The sequence below is a fragment of the Nycticebus coucang genome, chromosome 9 (genome assembly GCF_027406575.1).
Source record: "Nycticebus coucang isolate mNycCou1 chromosome 9, mNycCou1.pri, whole genome shotgun sequence".
NCBI lineage: Eukaryota > Metazoa > Chordata > Mammalia > Primates > Lorisidae > Nycticebus > Nycticebus coucang.
In genome coordinates this window covers 105,803,342-105,823,608 of record NC_069788.1, presented here as the reverse complement: position 1 = coordinate 105,823,608, position 20,267 = coordinate 105,803,342, and the positions used below count along the sequence as shown (strand labels likewise).

At 40.1% G+C, this 20,267-nt stretch overlaps 1 protein-coding gene across 18 annotated transcripts in view; it reads left to right on the top strand.

Annotated features, from left to right (window-relative positions):
* Positions 1–20,267, top strand: part of NRXN3 (neurexin 3) — a 1,789,915-nt gene that overhangs the window by 1,368,225 nt on the left and 401,423 nt on the right. For all 18 annotated transcript variants that reach the window (XM_053602374.1, XM_053602388.1, XM_053602378.1 and 15 more), the window contains one exon: positions 3,814–3,995. In XM_053602374.1, the coding sequence (XP_053458349.1) occupies positions 3,814–3,995 (182 nt within the window). The remainder of the gene's footprint in view (positions 1–3,813; positions 3,996–20,267) is intronic.

Here is a 20,267-nt window from a genome sequence, read left to right as displayed (position 1 = left end):
GTAATCTCACCACTCCTCCCCCCACCAAAGTAATATGCTGTCTGGATATGGGACTAGAAATATAAACTACGCCATAACGGTAACATCTATCAATATTATCATCAACTGCATCACAGTAAGTGGAGAGCCAGTTATGCAAACAATAAGCCAAATGTGGGTTGTGAGTTTAAAAATCATCATGTTTCTTGACTATTTGAAGTTGGGGTATATCTGCTTAAACTCTGTGAGCAGTGACTATGTGGAGATTTCATTCCTGAAATACTGTCTTGGCTGGAACTCAGCAAAGGAACTTTAGGCACTTGCAAACTTACAAACCCTGCATGTTAAATGGCTAATATGCTACCACAGCAATGTTTTTTAAATCGAACTGATCAGTTTTTGCTAGCAAGGAAGAAATTTGTGTCATTCTGATTGTTAATATAAGTAGTATGATCTTAATCCCACTATACTGAACACAATGAGAAACCAACAAAAATTCCAGGCTTGGGAGAGAAAGCACGTGAGGTGGTAATGACGTGGCTCAGAAATAAAAATCCTCAGTGGGTAAAAGAAGGTTTTTTTAGTTCCAAGAATATTCCCAGACATTTGTAATATACATTTAAAAATAACAAAATTAACTGTTTTTTAAAATTTGAAACAATGAAGCAAATTAATGCCATGTTCTTCTTAGGACTCAAGGTGTTTTCCATTAAAATCAACAGAAAATATGTAGTTACCTTTAAAAACCATGTAAGATGGCAAAGCATGAAAAGTAAAGAGAAAAAATAACATTATCAGAGTAGAAAATTAAAATTGTTAATTAATTTCCTCTAAAGCATCCTAGCATTGAACTATGAGAGCATTGGGGGTCTTTATTCACTCTTACCAGCAAATTCTTTATCAGAAAGATACTTTAAATTTTTTTTATGTAGAACAATAAGCAATATTCTAAGTACTTTGAATGTTTTATGCCCCTTTTTATTATTTAGAATTAGAATTAGAATTATGCCCCCCAAAAATTTAGAATTAACTAACATAGTGAGATTATAAAAACAAAAGCAATAAAAATATTTTTTGTATTAAATCATAGCTGTGTACATTAATGCAATCATGGGGCACCATACACTGGTTTTATAGACCATTTGACATATTTTCATCACAATGATTAGCATAGCCTTCCTGGCATTTTCTTAGTTATTGTGTTAAGACATTTATATTCTACATTTAGTAAGTTTCGCATTTGTACCTTTTTACACCATTTTGTTACAGTGAAATTTTATTCTTTGTTTATGTAAACATCAAAGCCACCATGACCTCCTAACTACTGTATGTAAGAAGTTGTATATTTTTTCTTTAAAATGATCTTCCCCTTTGTATTGGAGCATGGAAAATTATTGGACAGGGCAGTGGATGAGAAATATATGTAGAATAGGTGGTCTATAGAATTATTTGTATGGTAAGATGACCACACAGGCTTTTGAAATCATGCCAGATATGAGGCTATGGCTTTGTTTACATTTTGCTTTGATGTTAGGAGAAGATGTGAAGTGAACTAAGGACAGACAATTTTACCTCATTTTTTCAGTTTAATAATATAGCTTATGGTATAATTACATGGGTATGTGAAGAAAAAAGGCTTTGGGAGATAGGCTCAGGCTAAACACTTGAAGATGGTGACACTTAAGTCAGACATTTGATCCCCTGTTTCCAAATCTGTAAAATAGATCAAGTAAACCATCCCATACTCATTGCGAAGGTTCAGCTATTGAGGTGGAAAAGACTGAAAACTGTAAATCACCAGATGTATGTGGCGACCAGCTTTGGACTTGTTATTTTTGTAGTGACAAAATTATTTCCTGACAGATATGAATTTGTCTCTGTATCAGAACCCACTGTATATTCAGGATAGAATGGTGTGAGATTTTATAAATTGCCACAAAATGTCACAGGCTGATTTGAATTTGTGGTGATTCTATACATTAATCACGGAGTAACCTTCACTTTTCCATATAAAGAATAAAGGGAGCAGCGATGACATTTGTAATCATCTGCGGAGGAATTATTTAAATTCTTCACAGATGGAGATATATCAAGGGTAAATCACTATATCCACATTTCTAATTTTAAGAAGCTTTGAGGGTGGTTATGAATAGTGAGGAGTAAACAATATTTTGCATATAGCATTCATCATAAACTTTGCATTCTGTAATCCCAAATTCTCTTGGTAAATGTAGAGGACTTTCCAGAGACCTTCCCCTAAAGATTGAGAAAATCACAAAAGAAAAGTAATGAGCAAATTGGAGTAACTAGAATAGTGACCTTTCAAAGGGGACAAAGGAGATACAACATGCCACAGAATTTGTGTGGCTTTAGAAAAGATGACATATGACCTATACTCTTAATTCTAGCCTCCCAAGAGTTTACTTTATTATTTCTAAGCAAGATGAATAACTCATTTCTTCTTCAGTCAACATAATTCCACACAATATTCTCTGTAAACTAGCTCTGGGAATACATGGGGACCAGCGCTTGAGATTTTTAGTAAACACTAAAGATATTTGAATGGTTGTGTAATGTTGCTTTAAAATAGTTTCAAGGGTTGGAACACGTTCACTGGAAAGCTCACAAGGAAATCTGGTGCCAAACGTTCTCTGAATTTTGAGATAAGTAACATATGGAAGTACGCGCTGTGAGTAACATACATAAACCAGAGTTGTCTACCAGGTGCAATTTATTCTAGCTACCCAATCTACATGATTTTCCCCAATTTTTAAAAGGATATTTAAGAAATATTCTTTTCTGAAATGCAAATGTTTTATTTTTCTTCTTGTTTGCTAAGTGGCTTGAAATGAACATGTTCGTAGTGACCATTGAGTTCATACTGACAACAGAAAGACACAATAGTAGATATGTTGATAAACTCACTGACAATACCACTTGTCACATTCAAAATTCATTATCCTTGGATTTTCCTTTTTTTATTTTCTGTCTCCCGTATCTTCCTCTCCTTGAGATTTAGTTTGGAAAGGGAAATGGAAACTGCTGTTTAATACTAGATAAATATTACCATCAGGGAAGGAAAAAAACGATCATTTTTAAAAGACTTCTGGGAATGATTTTTGGTACCATATTTATAACAACTCAGTAGTAAAATAGGCAAATGCTTTTAGTTACGTAACTTGGTTTTCTCAGGCTGCTGCTTGTTCTTTTCCGTGGGGGTGAGAGAAGGTGCAGGCATGAGAGAAACGGTGTCGTTGGTCTTGGTCCCTGCGACCTTCATCTTGTCAGGCATCCCTGACACTGCTCCTGCCGCTAGTGACCAGAATCTTCTGATAGCTGAGACATAGAGGACTGGTTATCTCTCTTGTACCTGTTGTAGATGATATGGAAAAATTACTCCTGCTGCGAAGGAAGACCAAAAAGGTGTTTCTCACAATGTACCAGAGTTCTCAAACACAGCATGCTGTTTGCTCTTGACCATTAGAGTTACACAGCATGCTGTTTGCTCTTGACCATTAGAGTTACACAGCATGCTGTTTGCTCTTGACCATTAGAGTTACACAGCATGCTGTTTGCTCTTGACCATTACAGCAAGAACAGAAGTAGAACAACTCTCCCTGATATTCACTTCATGCATTCCTTTTGCCTCTGTATATGACATGGGGTGATAACTGCCTTCAGAGGCTTGCGATGCTATCCTTCTTGGTAACCAAACATTGTCACATGGGGGATGCTGACTCTCTGCAGCTGTCCTGTACAGTCTCAACAGCATGCCTGCCGCTGGCTGTACACAGGGCAGTGTCCTGATGTCTCTCTCTCTCCTTGCTTCTGCAGCTGGCGCTACGTACATCTTTGGGAAAAGCGGTGGCCTCATCCTGTACACCTGGCCGGCCAATGACAGGCCCAGCACACGCTCCGACCGCCTCGCCGTGGGCTTCAGCACCACTGTGAAGGACGGCATCCTGGTCCGCATTGACAGTGCTCCAGGACTTGGCGACTTCCTCCAGCTTCACATAGTGAGTACTGGGCCTCGGCCTGGATTCTTTTGTCTTCTTGGTGGTCTGCGTTGGTGAGTGAGATAAATGCAGCAGAATGTTCTAGAGAGACATGGCAAAGGTGGCCATGCTTATAAAAACGGCTTTCAGATGTGAACCAACATGCTCACGCAGTGCCTCAAGGGGGGATGGAATTAAAGACTGCCCTCTGCCCCATGTGTATAAAGAGAAAAAGAAATTCTTTCCTTCCAGACTCCCTTTCCCAATCGTGTGGCTTGGCCGATAGAAAACCATTTAGCAGACTGCTTTGGTGTAAATAAGAGATTTACCTGGTGTGGATCTTACCTGGTATGAGTCACAGAGCCAAGTGGAAAGTCAAGGATCTCCTAGGCTGGGATTTGGCAAACTTTCTGTAAAGGGATAAATAGTAAATATGTTGGACTTTGCAGGTCGTACAGTCTCAGAGAGACTCATTTCTGCTTTTGTAATGTGAAAGTTGCAATCGACAATATGTTTTTTTAATGCATGTGAGTGTATTTCAAGATTTATTTTAAAAAATAGGCTTCAGGCTACATTTTGATGACCCCGGTTCTAGGCTGCAAACATTACTATAGAAACATAAGGAACATGTGATAAAAACGTGAGGTCAGAATGTTGGAATGGGCGGGGCAGAGAGGCAAGCACAGTGACCAGGACTGGAGTCAGGCATGCGTATTCTGTGCCCAACGTTTTGCTTTAGGCCTTGTATGTAGGAACCCAGTAGAAAATACACCTCAGTCCCTGTAGATCATAAGAACACAGTGCAAGTCTAAGAAATTAAAATGATTTGGAAGGAAAAAATTACTTCATTATGAGGATAGAAAATATTTTTATAGCAACAATTAGCCCATTTTATCACCTGTGCAGTCTGCAGTTAAGAAAGTAGGCTAAAGAAAGACATGATTCTCATCCGTAAGTACCTCAAGTGCAGCCACCGAGAGCAAAGAGAGGAATTATTCTCATTAGTTAGCAATGACAAGGCTAGAAAGAATGGATTTAATTTGGAGCAATAAGAATTCGGTTAAAATAGCAGAGGGAAAAAGCAGTTAAGAAAAAAGATCAACTTGGGATTACTGCTACCAGCCTCCAAAAAGGAAGGGAAGCAGCATGGACTGAGACTCTTTGAATCTGAGTTCTGCTAATGTGCAGGTCTACAGAGAGAAGCAGGTAGTGCAGTTTCTTGCTGGTCTCTAGAGTTGGGGGAGGCAGGCGGGGATCATGAGCAGGAAGCTCAGCTCCTATAGCAGTGCCTGTCCCCAGCACCTGCTTGGCACCTGTGCCTTGGAAATGGAAGCAGGCTTGCACTGGAGACCTGTCTGGATCAGGTAGGAGACAAATCAGGGCAAGACTGTGCTTAGAAGCCCAAGGAAGAGCTAATTAAAAATGCTCATCTCCAAAATGTAGAACAGGGGTCTCGAATAGAGTTCTAAACTTTCAATTTTTCCTGAAACGCTTCGGGAAGCATATGGTGCCGTGAGTGTGAGCTAAAACATTTTAAAAAGCCATGCCAAGCAGAAAAGAGAAAGTCAGCCATACTTAGTGCACTTTGTCTTTATTTGGCCTCTAAGAATCACCGTAATTTACAAAACTTTGTGAGATTTATGCTGCATATAACTTAATGACTATTTCATGGCAGCTCTAAGTAGGCTGTTATTACTAGCTCACTTCCATTTTCACGGTGATTGATCTACTTTTTTTGTGTAGTGTGACTTACTGAGAAAAATTTAATTTGGCACTGCCACGAGCATCTTTTAGAGTCAGATAATGTGTTGCTACTTTATCTATTTCTCTTTCCATTTGTGACTTGTAGAGCATCTCTGCTTCTAAGAGAGAGGTTTGCTTATTTTATGACTGTTTACTTGAAATTGGCAATTTTTTAATAAAATTAATATGCAGATCCTAGGAACTTGTAGGAGGGGCCAGAACATTTCAGTATATGATGCCATTATAAAGTGCTGTCCTTTCTTTCGTCTTTGGAAAGCGAATGCCTCTAAACGTAGTCCGAGGTTGAGGTAACGGATATTTGCTTGTGTTCATTAGTGTGTGTGCTCTGCATAAGCATACACATCAAATTTGACATAGTATATTTCCTTGTATAAGCAAACATATCAGAAAATTCATATCGTAATATAAATAATAATAATAAAATATAGAGTGCCGAGCTCCAGTGATTCTGCCAGTTGGTAAACATTCTGTGAAATCCCAGCAGATTTTTATTTAAAGCTAGTATTAGGAAATGATATACCTGATCTTTTTCAGAAAGGAAAAAGAACAAAAGTGACTCTGGCTCTGGTACAAAAGTGACATGGAAAAAGTATAGAGCTCTTTCATTGGCCTAGTCCAGTGATTTTCAACTGGACTGGTGTGCCCTGAAAAGATCTTAGGTGTGTTGCAAAAATGTTTAATGATCATTAATTAAATTATTTTCAAAGTAAGTTCAAAGCACAATAACTTTTTTCTAACCCCCCCACCTTTTTTTTTTTTTTTTGATCAATGTAAGTTCAAAGCATGGTAAGTATATTTTTTCTATTTTTTTTTTTTTTGATCCACATAATTGAAGTGTGCCATGGAAATTTAACTATAGGTTCAAGTGTACCATGAGATAAAAAAGGTTGAAAAACACTGGGCTGGCCATTTGAAACCTTTTTAGTTCCATTATTTCTGTTTCTATCCTGAAGAGAACAGGTTTCTTGTCACACTCAGGAATAAAGGAATCCAAGCAGAAGACTGAAAGGCTTGATTACAAAACCAGCCTTGTGTTTGGGGCATTTAAGTAGATGCGTCAGGGAAATGAAGCCATCTATACTGATAAAAATACTTTTAGAAGACTTTTATAATCTGTAAAAGGTGTTTTTGTTTGTTGAGTGGTTTGTTTTCTTATATTAAAGAAAATTACTCAACAAAGAAAAGAGCTTAGGGGCCATTAGTGAAAGTGGAAAAGATTGAGCAGGAGCCGAAAGATTTTATTGCGCCTTGCAGTTTGCCTAAGAGAAGAGAAACCCAATGGGGAAAAAGGAAAAGTGATGACAGATGTGAAGAGATGAAAACAGGAGTCTAAACATGGTTTTGTGTTGCTAGAACAGAATGCTCAAGATTGTCTAATTTATAAAGAACAGGGATGTATTTCTCACAGTTCTGGAGCCTGAGAAGTGCAAGATCAAGGTGATACGGGGTTTGGTGTCTTGTGAGGGCCCTGTCATCTTCTTCTAAGATGAATGCTGAGCCCTCAGGAAGGGAGAATCTCCACCTCTTTACATAGCAGAAGAGAGTGAGAAAACCTTTCTTAGGTTGCCATCAATTCATTTGTTAGGGTAGGGACCTCATGCACTAAACACTGTTGTGCTGGGGATTAAATTTCTAATGTATGAATTTTAGGAGACATATTCAGATGATAGCAGCAGAATAAATTCCAGGGTGGGGATCTGACTGCAGATGTGCTACAGGAAGGGGTGACGTGGCAGCAAAGCTTTATGATTTGAGTATTGTTGTTAGTTGTGGAAAACAATCCAAAAGTATTTTGGATCCTTGGTGGTGCATGGTGATTGGTGGTCATGTTAATAAAGCTGGCCAAAAATGATAGGTAAAGTCTACATTAGCCTGTGAGCTGGTGGGCAAAGACAAAGAGAGAACACTTGTGTTTTTTTTTGTTGTTGTTGCAGTTTGGCCGGGGCCAGGTTTGAACCCGCCACCCTCGGCATATGGGGCCGGTGCCCTGCTCACTGAGCCACAGGCGCCACCCGAGAACACTTGTGTTTTATAAACTGGTGCTGAATGCAGTTCCTAAAATTCCTGAAGTGTTTTAAGCAGCATCAATGCTGTCATTGGAATAATTGCTTTTTACCACCCACCCCGAGTTAGCTCATTTGAGGGAAGAGAAAATGTTCTTCCGAGAACAACAGGGAGTCTGACTCTGAGGTGAGTGCCAAGCCTAGAACAGTCTTCCAAGCAGGAGAAGAAAGTGGGCTTCATCTTGCTTACCAACTCTCAATGCCTCTCTCACTTGCTCACTTCAGGGTTTAACTTGAGAAGTCTGAAAGGGTGGTGGGCAAATCCAGCAGGTCAGAAATCTGGCTTCCATTAGTCATGTCTGCCATGTGCACAGAAGTGGGATGTCATGGACCTACCTTACACATTTATCATGCCATGCTAAGATTTATGCTGTCACTCCTCAGATGCTTAAAATTTCTCATTTCTCTTCCTGTGTCATGCTAAAATCCCCTCACATTAAAACCTCTTTAGGAAAATAGGTATCTCCTTAAACTCACATTCCACTGCAAGTTTTTGAATCAAATACTAATTAGTTTAAGTAGTATTATTGTGATCTTCTCATACCAGGCTAAGGTCAGCCCCTGTGACAGAATTTGGAGTTTGATTGGAGAGTTGGAGAGAAAGGAGGGTTAGTGGATGACTGATCTGTTTGGGATGGCAGGAATGGGTGAGGAAGACCTGGGCAAAATGAAGGCATTTGTGGCCTAGGGTGAATAATTGAGGTAAAGAAAGTAAGGAGTTGAGTAGATATCTGAGCATATTGTTTTCCTGTTTCAGAATGTGCTTAGATTACCTGTTGTTCTGGCTATGGGAGTGGACAGGCTCTCCTTTCTGCTGTTTTCTTTTAAATGAAAAATTTTCCCACGCATCTGGGCCTCCTAGGGGTTAAATAGATTTTGACAATGAGTGTTGAACAAAACAAGAATTTTTACCAAAAATAACATCCCAGAGAGTAAAATAATTTAGGAATTGTTTGTCCAAAGTTAGCTAACAGCTCTTGAGTTTTAGGTCACATTTCCATGATGCAGTATTTTCTGTATCAATTATGACTTGTATGAACTGTGTTCAAAAAAGACAAAATCACTTTGTTGAAGTATCCATTCATGAAATGAGATTCTGTGAAGAGAGTACATCTTAGGATAGAAGTATTTTTGTATGTACCTCTGTAAAATTCTGAAATAAATTAAAAAATATATTTTTTCCATGAGAAAAAAATAAAATTATTATTTCAAATGTAAGTTTCCCTGCATTGAAATCTATTGTTGAGGCATTAATCTGCTCATAACTAGGAAGCTGCTGTCAACTGGGGAGTGACATCTGCCTATTGACCCCATATCTGGGCTGTAGGGAACTGTGTCATGTTACACTCACCTATATTTACACAACAGTGGAAAAAATAGACTAGGACTAGAGAAGGGATTAGCATGAATTGCTTGTGATTGCTGTCATGTAACTCTTCACAACCTCCTTTTACCATCCACAAAACAGAAGGTCAAGGAAAACTAAGCAACAGTTAGCTTCTCTCTTTATATAGTAAATGTTAGGTGGAAAAAAAAAAAGACTTCTATTAATTTTTTTCTTCCTGTGCATAATTTACAGTAAATCATCTTAGATTCATTTTTTAATTATGAGCCTTTCAGAAATACTGAAAGTTTATGTGTCAGGGCATCTGTTTTGGTTGACAAGAGTCTATAACCTTCTCTCACTATTTCCCTCCTGACTTAAAATGTAGATATTTCCATCAACAAAACAGGAGAAGATAAAAGACAGTTGCCTAGACTGACCCTCATTTCGTAATGACAAAGCATTCCCCTTCCACAAGCTGGACTCTCTAAAAATAGATTGGCAATATTTTCTCAATGTTGTATTTGGGGAAATTGGGTATTTATTATTTGTTTGTTTATATAGTATTGTTTTTCTATAATTTATTGCATTCAAAGAACCTCCTGGAGAATAAATGGGGGCAGACCTGAATGATGAGAAATGGCCTGTTCTTTACATCTATTGCATCTATAAATTGCCACCTGGCTGCTTCATTTGGGCTGCCTCGATGCAGGATATTTACAGTGAACCATCAACATCTGCTGGGTTAGTCCTTGGTGAGGTCAGGTGGCTGTTAGTTCAGATTTATCCCTGGATTTAATTCAGGCACTATCTGGGGGGGGGAAGGGGGGATCTCCAATGCAGTACAGAGGAATGTTGGTGTTTTTAAGACTGGCAATGCAAGTCAGGAGAGAAAGGACAAGAAAACAACAAAAGTGTCCAACAGATGTAATTTTGTTTCCCAGGCAGTGCTGTGCCCGGCAGGGTGACTCTTATATTGCCTTTTGTTGCTATTTGTTCTTAGTGGAAAAGGCCTCTTTGGGTTTTCTGGGCTTAGGAGCTTTTCCAGATCATTAGCCACTTGTGTGGAGAGGGCCTGCTGGGCACTCTCTGTGCAGCACACAGCTTGGCTGTGCCGTCCCAGCAGAGCTGGAGAAGGTGGGAGAAGGGAGTGGAAGTGAGGATTAGACAAAGTGTCTGCTTCCGTAAGCTGGACCAGAAGCAGCGGTGTGTGTGCAAGTTGGTGTGTATTTTCTCTGTTCTTCCTGTGCTAGTTGTATCTCAGTCCATTTTCTTTGATTCCACCCATGGTTTTGAGGGGCCGAATGCCATTTTAGAAAGATGTGCTTAATTTGAAACCAAAAGATTTGGATTTAAATACCATTTTTGTCAGTACCAATTGAGCTATTGGACTCTAAGTGAGTCACACCACCACTTGGAGCTTCATCTTCCTCTTCTTCTTCTTCTTTTTGAGACAGAGCCTCAAGCTGTTGCCCTCGGTAGAGTGCTGTGACATCACAGCTCACAGCAACCTCCAACTCCTGGGCTCAAGCGATTCTCCTGTCTCCGCCTCCCAAGTAGCTGGCACTACAGGTTCCTGCCACAGTGCCCGGCTATTTTTTGGTTGCAGCCGTCATTGTTGTTTGGCAGGCCCGGGCTGGATTTGAACCCGCCAGCTCAGGTGTATGTGGCTGGCGCCTTAGCCGCTTGAACCACAGGCGCTGAGCCGCTTCCTCTTCTTTTAAATATGGGTTAAAATATCATGCTGTCAGGCTTCCCTAAAGATGGAATGAGATAATGTTTGTTATCAGCATGGGACTACACTGGTAAAGAACGGTAGTTGTCTTGATGAAGGAGGTGATGGCTACATTAGAGGAGCACACACACATACACACACTTCAGTGAGTGGCAGAAAGTGTTTCACAATTCAAAGAAACGTGTTAAATATCTTCATAAGTCTTCTGAGATTGTTTTGGCCAAAGTTAAACACAATTCTATCTTACCAGATCAAAAGCAAACTTGATAAATCAGCAAGATCCACAATTGGAAGTTTTAGACAAAGTCCTTTAGCATAAAGTGAAGGACCTAATTCCCCCTGAGAGAGGCCTGGCTTAGGCCCAAGGAGTGAGTAACGCCCTGTGGCTCCCTTGGTGTCTACTTGTACTGTGCTAAGTATCTCTGGTGTTACGAGGGGACGCATTGTGCTTCTATCCCCCTTAGTATAATGTTCCAAAGGGCTCAGCACTCCACAGAGAAAGAGTAACCTGTCCTGCCCTGAAGTTTCTTCTTTAATTGTATTAACCATGGGGAATGGAATACAGCACTTTGCCTGATAATGGAAAGAGGGGAGAAGGAAAAGGAGGGGGAGGAGAAGAGGGAGGAGGGAACGGAAGGAGGAGAGGGAGAAGAAGGAATAGGACATGAAAGAAAAGAAAAGAAAAAGCAAACAAGAAGATGCCAGCCTCACCACCAAGCAGCAGCGGGGGCAAAGCCCAGCCCTTGGAGATAAGACTGAAACCAGCTTTAGAGCCACCATGAACACCAGATAACATGAAGGGCTTAGTCCTATCCTTGGGGGTTTACAGAGATCAAAAAGGACCCTTATGAGAACCAAGGTCCTAAGGTGGGCACAGCCGGAGTGTGTACAGATGAGTAGCTGGGGCCATCTAGGAAACAGAGAGCCCAAAGGCATAAATGTAAATAAACCCACTTCATAGATTTTGATTCCTCAAATCATGAAGGGGGAAAATGAATTATAAATTGAGTGTACAGATGGAATTTGCAATAATATGGTCATAAAAATTGAACTGAGAGTGTGTAGAAAATATTTTATGACTGGTAGGCAATTATGAGAAGCGCAGGCCAAGTGGCCATATCCTGCTCATTTATCCTTCATACCAGTGCCCCTTACGCTGTTAAACGATGACAGTTATGTTTCGGAATTCTCAAAGGGCACAGCACATGAATTTTGAAAATTTAGATTAAGAGAATTTAGCTCACAAGTATTATTCCTAGTATGTACATTCAATACTTACGACGTGCCAGGCAAAATGCTACACACTGGGACTGTGGTCAATCTGGGCTTGCCTAGAGTGAGAAGGTTTACAAGACCACAGTGATTGAAAAACAAGAAATTAGGTTTTCTACACATTGTGAGGTGATGTATACTCTTAGGTAACTCCTGGCATGGAGTGAGATTTCAGTCAGGGATAGATTTAAATATTCTTGGTCCTTGCAGAATTTTTTTTTCAATTTACTTTTTGTTTAAATTCAGATGAGACATTATATATATTTTTTAATAATTAATAAACTTCAATCAGGCCTCTGAGATTTCAACGGAACTAATATAAAATTCTGAGGAGTCAGGATGTTACTGATTGAAATGCAGGTTGGTGGCATACACTGTTTATTTCTGCAGTTATAAAACAGGCTGAGTAAGTTCTGGGTAGCAGAGGCTTTATAGAAATACGCATCTAACGTGCAACAAACAAGACAAATTCTAGGCACGGTCAGTTGAGTGCTGTGGCTCCTAGGGCTTAACGGCAAGCCTCTCTTCACATCATCGGCCGGGTGAATTCTCTCACTGAGCCACCGCTTACACTGTTGCTAGTCATTACTCCTGGGGTATTGTTCAGTGCAACAGGGCAAGAAATAACTCACTGACTCCCTGAAGCTATAGATGATGGATTTTAGATCCCTGGCTGTATGCGGAAGGCTTGGAAGCTCAGCATATTGATGGGAAATTCATTAGCCACCCACTCCACAGACTCACACGCTTAGATCCTAATGCTGTCACCACTGCTGTTGCAACTTGTTAGTGCTTCACAGATAGATGGGAGAAGGAACTGTATAACTAGATTAGCCTCAAAGACCATACTGCCAGCCAGACCTGTCATTTCCTGGCCTGCGATGACACCTTTGGAGGCTAAAATCACTTACAGACATTTAGATAAGCCCTGTTGATCCCACCAAGCTAACCTTTATCCTGGAGCCAATTCACTCTCAGGATGACAGGAAATGATTGGCAATTAAGACTTATAGTCTATTTTTGACTCTTCAGTTAACCTCTTGTAATTCAGTTGATATTTCCTAGTCCATTTTCTTGGCAGATGGTTTAATGGCATAGCTTATTACTTCCTACGTTTACTCAGGACCCTAGCTTTCAAAGATCGTCTTATATTACTGCCTTTGCATCGCTTACCACTAATATTGACTGGAGATGTAACAGGTGCTAGACACTAGAATAATTAACACTAGCTCCTCACCAGCTGACAGCCATGGGATGAGGTAGTCATTGTTCATATCCTCATTTTACAATTGAGGCAACTAATATCTAAAGAGGATACAGGGTTTTCCCAAGACAGCACTGCTAATAAATGGCTGAATGGGCTTTCAAATCCACTTCTGATTCTTAATTACTATTCTACTACTAATTGAAAATTTCAGAGTAGAAAATGTCATGGTGATAATTTAAATTCAACACATACTTGTGAAACAGCACTTCCCTTGGGATTGTTGGAGATATGAAGAAGGTTGGCATCTAAGGAGGAAATGAGAATCACACCTATAAATCTGTTTTAAAGCAGAATCAGCTGTAGAGGGAGGAGGGTAGGAATATTGCTGGTTGTAGGGATTTTTGAATTGTACTTATGTTGGGTGGGTCAGATTTTGATTGACAGAACAGGGCAGATGAAGATACCAGCATGGCTAGAACATCAAAGGCATGAAATACAAGATGTGTTCTCAAATTAGTGAGGGACTCGGTTCGACCAAAGAAATGGCAAAAAAGAGAAGGCAGACACTGTCAAATAGCATGGAAAACACAGGTTTTAAAAGCCAGTGGTGTGTGATTCAGGATCTGGCTCTTTCTCTAACTAAGTCTGTGGCTGAATGTGACTGCTCTGTAACACAGGTGGTTATAATAATGCCAATTTTCAGATCCCTGTGAAGGTGTATGGGGAGTGCATGGGGTCTTGCCTAATATGTATCTGCTTCATGGTCATGATAGCCACGTGTCCGACTTTGGGCTTGTTTTACTTCCACATACTTCAGGGCTATAGTGAGGACATGGGAATGCCATCCTGATGATAGATTGCTTTTGGAAGCGAAGGGCCTTGAGTAGAAAGTGAAAATGTTGAGAAGCTTAATTTTTAAGGCGACGAGTTTGGCTCTGTTGAAAGTGTTTTTCAATGGTTTTGAGGACAACCAATATCAGGCTACTATTTAATCGCAGGCTACTGTTGAAAGTGTCCAGTGAAAAGACTGTTTAGGACTTGATCTGTGATGATGATTATAGGGAGGTGATGAGAATGAAACCAGAGGCCAGTTCAGAGATAGAATCGCCGGGTGTTGTCAGCTGGTTAGATACAAAGGATAGAAGTGAGGGTCTCTAGACTAAAAATGTTATGATTTTATTAATAACAAGACAAGAGACATACAAGAGAAACAGATTCTAGGATAAGGTGAGAGTTTGATATACAGCATCTGAAAGCCAGTCTGCTGCCATTTCCAATTAGAAATGCGTGGTGAACTCAGGTGAGAGGTGAGGGCGAGGGGTGGGTAGTGGAGGGTTCGCAGTCTGGCAATGACAGAAGGAGCTTAAAGGGTTTCTAAGATCTCCAGGGAGATAGGCAAGTAGGAACTTGGTAGGTCTCTACATAGATTTACAAGACGGACAAGGAAAAGGAAGAGAACTAAACAGGAAAGGCTGGAGAATAGGGCATAAAAGAGAACTTAAAAAGTATTGGGAGAGGTTTTCAGGCACAAATAATTCCAGAGCTGTAGTTTCCATAACCATGAATAATGACTGTCGTCTGTAATCAGTTTATGGAGTTGTCTTCTCCATCCTTGTTGGTATTTATCATGGTGTAGAAGATTCATCATTCCATCCTCTCACCAGGAGTCTGCATTTCTTTCTTTGGTGGTTATAATGGGCATTACTAATTTAGAGCCAGAGGACCCAGTCTAGTCCTTGTGCTACCACCAACTAGCACTTCTCCTATGTAAGTGGTCGAGGCACGGAGACCTGTAAATGAGAGTTAAAAAGATGTGTGTGTGTGTGTGTGTGTGTGTGGTGGGGGGCTTACAATTTTTAACAGGAAAGTTGGCAGCCTTGCAACTGGCAGATCAGAGACAAAATGTGGATGGGCCTACCACTGGACCCCATAAGCTGCTGGGGTCCTCAAACTGTGTCCTTATCTGGTCCTTACCCCTGGGAGCTTCACTTTAGGGAGGGCAATTTGGATTTTAGATCAAGCTAGCTGCAGTTTCCTTAAGAATAAATCTCTTGATCCCAATGATCATGTGCAGTGAGACGTGGAATCTGACTGCTTTTACCATTATCTGAGTTTATAGAGCAACAAGTGCTACCAATAAAGGTTATAAAAGTGTCTGATACAAATTTCAATCTTAGGTTACTAAATGTTTCTGAAAATCACTCCAGTGGTTGACTTTTCATCCTTAAGCTCCCATACTTTTATCTGATGTGATGTGGGAGTGTTTTTTTGTTTTTGTTTTTGTTTTTTGTCCAGGCAGTCTGCTAGCTACTTAGTATATCAGCTCATTCGGTCTTCACAACACTGCTAAACTGGTGGCATTACCTCTATTTTACAGATTAAGAAATCAAGGCTCAGAGGATTAAGTAACTATTTGTCAAAGATATAGTCACTTTCTTTTTTGATTCAAAGAAACCGTTTGACTTTAGATTTATTTGATTCCAGCTTTTTGTTTTTATTTTTGGTGTTTTCTCAATGAAATTAAGTTACCCAATTACCCTCAAGCCAGTTTTTAAAAGACTTCTGTGCAGAATGAAAGTCTTGGCTTAGAAACTAACATGAGGTTTTAAATACAGGGTGCTAGATCAAGAGTTTCAGAGGTAACTTTAATTCCAAAATTTCAACAAAAATCCTTTCAAACAGTTTATCAGAGCAGAGATGATTGAATAAATAGATTCTCATATTTCAGTATATAATAAATGCCATATTGGAAGTCTTTCAGATATGCTTACTTGAAAACCCTAAATGATCTCAAATAATACAAGAACACATTCAATCCCTCTCCCGTCAGTATTTAATTTTCTATATTTGTCATTTAGATCTAGACACGAATGGCTTCATCACAGCCCCGGCCTCTCGGCCCCTGCTCTGTTAGCTTCTAATGTTTAGTAGCAAGAGTGTAGTACATACTTAAAAGTAGACCTTTGCATGAGAAATCACGTTTATTGATGTGGGAGAAGATTCCATTTAATATGCCCCCTACTTGTGCCTAATTCCTGATGTTAACAAGCTTTCATATTTGCTGCTTAGACCAGCAATACCGGAGCTAGTTCTCTTACATGGCTAGACAGCAAAGCTTAAATTCAGTACTAAAGCATCAAGGAGGGAAATGCATTTTTGAGGGATGGGAAAATGATATAGTTTTCCAGAACATTGTGAATACTCAATGAATGAATGATCCCACAGTACAGACAGATCTTAAAAGAAGACAAAAATCTCTCTGAGTTTTCACATAGCAAGAAATAAAAGATGAGAAACTTAGCTTTAGGTAAGATGCAGGTGGAAGGAATAGAATTCTCAAATCAGTGTTAGCCATGCCAGCAGAGAGATTAGTAACCCACTTTAGTGAAAACTGTATATTCCATCAACTCTCATTATACACCAAGTAAAGTTCTAAGTGCTTAGGAATGAGACAGCCTGTCCTCCTGGAGCTGACATTGAATAGGGAGTTCTCAGTGTGTACAAGCAATTACAGTTTGATTTTGTAGAACTTTGTGATGGTGTGATATCATATATTTCATTAGTTGACTAGATAATAGACCAGAAGAACCTCTATCAAACTTTTATTTCCACCTTTGCACTTTTCTTTATTTCCCATATTTTCATATGAGCCTTCTTTATTCCCATACAACAATGTGCCACTTAATAAGGAGGATATGGTCTTAGAAATGCAGTGCTAGGTGCCTTCACCTCTGCGCAGGCGTCCCAGAGCAGACGCATGTGGCCTGGATGGCACAGCTGCACACCTGGGCTATATGGTGAAGCCTAGTGCTCCTGGGCTACGAACCTAAGCAACACGCTGCTGCCCTGAATAGCTTAATGATGATATAATGGTAAGTATCTAAACATAGAAAAATGCAATAAGAATACAGCATTATAGTCTTACAGGACCACTGTCATATATAGGGTCCATGGTAGACGGAAACATCACTGTACTGTCCATGACTATAATCAACAAAGAGAAAAAGGTTAGCCAGGGATTGTGGCAGACGCCTGTAGTCTCAGACACTTGGGAGGCTGAGGAAGGAGGATCACTTGAATCGAGGAGTTTGAGGTTGCTGTGAACTAGGCTGCCTCCATGGCCACTCTAGGCTGGTTAGCAGAGTGAGACTCTGCCTCAAAAAAAAAAAAAAAAAAAAAAAGAGTGGAGGGGAAAGACCTTCTCAAAAATTCACCCTATTGCTACCATCCTACCAACCCCTCTAGTTTGTTTTCAGCACCAAAATGAAACAAAAAAGAACAACATGTTTATCCTCAATTCCAGTTTCTTTTTCTTTAAAATGACTGTGTACGTATGCTGTTTCTAGTGTTTCATTCTGTAACTGCACAGAGTTCCTTGAGAACATCCATCTATATTTTACAGACAGCAGATTACTAGAGTCGTCCAAATAGCACTAACTGAGGGGGAAAAAAGGCAATCCCTCAAATCAACCAAACGAAAACCCACCCTCCCTTGGAGCTAGACTGCACCATTTCTGGAATGAATATTTTGCAAGCTGACCTGGACTTGATGTATATATGTTAACCTGATACTTTCCCTCCTTACACCTGGACATTTACAAGACCACTTCCCCTGTAATGACAGCATTAGCAGAAAGTGGGATTTTTCCTTTACATAACTGAATGCTCCAAGAAACAGAATGGAACCACATGTTCCCTTTGATTCACACCCAAACACTGCACTACATAAGAGTATTTGCTTCCTCCTTCAAGCTGTGTGTGTTAAATACACACAAACTTTGGACTAAAACACAGACACAGCAAATCAGCTCCAGGGGAAAATCATAGAAGTCATTTTATTTTGTTTCTCTAATCTCCGTCTTTTATTAAAGCTGGGTGTTTGCAGAGATTTGAAGAACAATATTTTACAGTGGTTCTCCAAAAAGCAGTTAGTTGTCTCATCCAAATTTGGGGATTCAGCACGTCATAACGACCCTGCTCTGGAACTGGGAACTTAACATTGACTCTCTTCTTAGAAACGACTATCGATTTTTGATAAAGAGGACAAAAAACATCTACTTTACATAGCAGATGTGAGAAAATATGGAATGTGTGATAGGAATGTTTTCCCTGTGTTTCTACAAACTACTTATTTGTTAAAAACGCTTGGTATAAATAGCCTATTAACAAAGAATTCTCCTATGGTGTACAGCCCAAACCTAGCAGGAGGATCAGTCCTCGCTTTGAGGCAGGTGGACTGGGCTGTGATGTCTCTCTGCAAGGGAACAACTAGTGCCTCCACCGAGCGAGGCCTGACTCCAAAGGCTAGATGTGTGCTTGCTGGCGATGTGAGCTGGTCAGAAGGCTTTGTGTGTGCTGAGACATCTTTGTGCTTACTGAGCCTGAGATCACAGGACGCACACAGAACAGTTCATTTCACACAGTAGGTAAAAACGTGTGTGTGTTTTAAATGTTAAAAAGAATAACACTCTTCTGTGAACTCAAACACTACTGCTAACCACCAAGAGCTGTCCTATAAATTTGGACATATGCTTGCTGGAATTTACAAACCTCACCACTGCTATTCACAGACTCCCTTTTGGAAACTCCGACCCAGTCACTATGGATGTCCACGTGGGAGTCATCATTCTGCTCTCTTCTGTCTGTAGGCGAGTTCAACATTTGATTCCCTCCTAGGAAGACTTTCTGCTGTTCACAGTGAGCCAACTGTGCCATCCTTACTGGTCCTGAACCAGCAGTGCCATCCCCACTGGTCATGAACCAGGTAGGCACATGAAAATTCCTTAAGGTCCACCAGGAAGCTACAGGGGAGCATCTGAGATAGAACTATTTCTACTGCCCCAGAATGTCCTTCCTTCCTGGATTCCTTGGATAAAGGTCCACAGCCCAAGGCTCTTCCTTCTCTCTCCCTGATGTTTAGTGAAATGCATATGGAAGCTCACTTCTCCTGCTTAGTTCCAGAGTGAGACTCTGCCTTTCTTGGCTCCTAATCTCAGAGTGTAGATCATCTTTAGTCTTCCACTTGTCAATATAACGTGCCCAGCCTGTGTTCTTCCTGCTCCTTCCAACACCAATGTTTTCAAATTCAGGTAGTTCATATAAAAGTTGATATTTATAGTTTCTTTTTTAAAAAAATTAGAAAGTGAAACTTTAACGTGCCAGTGTCCCTATATAGCATCAGTCAGCTGGGGATGAGTAATCACTGCGGTTGTTTTCTTTCTTTTCTTTTTTTTTTTTTTTTGACAGTTTTGTCACCCTGAGTAGACCTCCATGGCATCATAGCTCACAGCAACCTCAAACTTTGGGGCTCAAGTGATACTCTTGCCTCAGCCTTCCTAGTAGCTGGGACTACAAAAGCCCACCACAATACCCAGCTACTTTTTTAGAGATGGGGACTCATTCTTGCTCAGGCTGGTTCTGAACTCATGAGCTCAGACAATCCACCCACCTTGTTATCCCAGAGTGCTAGGATTACAGGTGTGAGCCACTGCACCTGGCCCATCCTTGGTGTTTTCATGGGTATCTTTTCAAGATGACCCAGCCTCTGCCCACTCACTCCCTGTCATGTGAGGCAGCTTCTTCATCCATCTCCTTGTCTGTCCTACCTCTGTAGATGTTTGGTGACTCCACACATTGGCATATTATATGTAAACAGCACTCTGGAATATTTTCAAAATCCTATCTGGTTTAGGTACTTGGGTTAGAAGAGCTCAGAAGTTGACTTTCACATTACTAAAGGTATATATTTTCCTATCCAGAAACATTTGAGGCTCACATATTTAGCTCTTTCGTGTATATAATCTGCTATATAGCATAACCTCAATGACTCAACTTAATTGTGTTCTTTTAAGAAACTTCATGCTTAACACAAAATTATAATTTACTAGTTAACATTGTATTAATTCTTCTGAGAAAAGTTGGGTATTAT